The sequence below is a fragment of the Condylura cristata genome, unplaced genomic scaffold (assembly GCF_000260355.1).
Source record: "Condylura cristata isolate star-nosed mole 26May11 unplaced genomic scaffold, ConCri1.0 scaffold00034, whole genome shotgun sequence".
Taxonomy (NCBI): domain Eukaryota; kingdom Metazoa; phylum Chordata; class Mammalia; order Eulipotyphla; family Talpidae; genus Condylura; species Condylura cristata.
This window is the reverse complement of record NW_004567135.1, coordinates 15,702,051-15,703,176: the sequence shown is the minus strand read 5'-3', so window position 1 is coordinate 15,703,176 and position 1,126 is coordinate 15,702,051. Positions and strand designations below refer to the sequence as shown.

Here is a 1,126-nt window from a genome sequence, read left to right as displayed (position 1 = left end):
TTAAAAAATCGTACGTAAAACAAAAATAAATTATTTAGCTTGTAGTATTCTTTTAATATTGATTTCATGTGAGAAAGTGTTTATATTGAGAAAAACCTGAAGGTATTTTTATGTAAAAATAAATAATGGTGAAGTATGTGTGTTCCTGCAAAATCCCACATACAATAATTATAGTTTTCCTACATACACTGATGGTAACTACATGCACTTTTCGATGGACTATTCATTAGGAAGGAAAAAAGTGCTATGATTTCTGAATTATTATAGGTAGCTTTTAGTGTAGAAGTTTTAAAAAAAGGTTAAGAATATAATAGGTAAGATTAGAATATTAGTCACATTCTCTGCTTTTTAAAAGAAACAATATTTTGGTGTATATGATGTATAGGAGCATGATGATGCACAAACTGGTATATTTTAATATAATTTTCAGAAATAATATGTAGAAAACACAAATACCTTTATTTATAAAATCAGATGGAGTATTTTGTTTAGATGTTTTAAGTTTTCGCTTGTTCTGTGGCTGAGCTGGATGTTGGAGTCGCAAGTCTGAATAAGCTCTTTTGTTCATTCCTGAAATGTAGAGAGATAATAAAATTAACAGGAAAAATATATTCTCAATCAGTATCAGTTGTGAAATTAGTAAGTGAAATTGATGTTAAATAAAGCAGGATTAGGAATGAATTCAAAGACCTAGCAATTGAGATATAATCTTAGACATGCAAATATATATATATATATGTAGAAGGAAAAATATGAATATTTTCTATTGATAAGGTGCTATATATATCATTGCTAGACTCTTTAATGTGATGTAGTCACAAGTATAATATAAAAAAATAAATCAATATTTTATAATTGATAGACATGTTGTTCATGAAAATACAACAGATCTGTTTCAGTGCTGACGTCCAAGATCAGCTTATCACACAGCCTGCACCCAGCCCCCTCCTCACCTCCTCTGCACCCAGGTTCCCCCTCCCTTCCCCTGCTCCTGCCCCTCTCAGTCTCCCTTTACATCCACCTCCCCCATTTTCCCATAATTCCACTGAGACACTTCACTTTTTTCAATAGAACGTATTTCTCCAACTTGTATATTTTTATTCCAGTTCTTCTTTATCAAGTCTGT

At 31.2% G+C, this 1,126-nt stretch overlaps 1 protein-coding gene across 1 annotated transcript in view; it reads right to left on the bottom strand.

Moving 5' to 3' along the window:
- The window catches only part of LOC101627204, a 171,028-nt gene that overhangs the window by 152,766 nt on the left and 17,136 nt on the right, over positions 1 to 1,126 (bottom strand). The window contains exon 4 of the mRNA XM_012732343.1: positions 457 to 570. Coding sequence (XP_012587797.1) covers positions 457 to 570 — 114 coding nt within the window. The remainder of the gene's footprint in view (positions 1 to 456; positions 571 to 1,126) is intronic.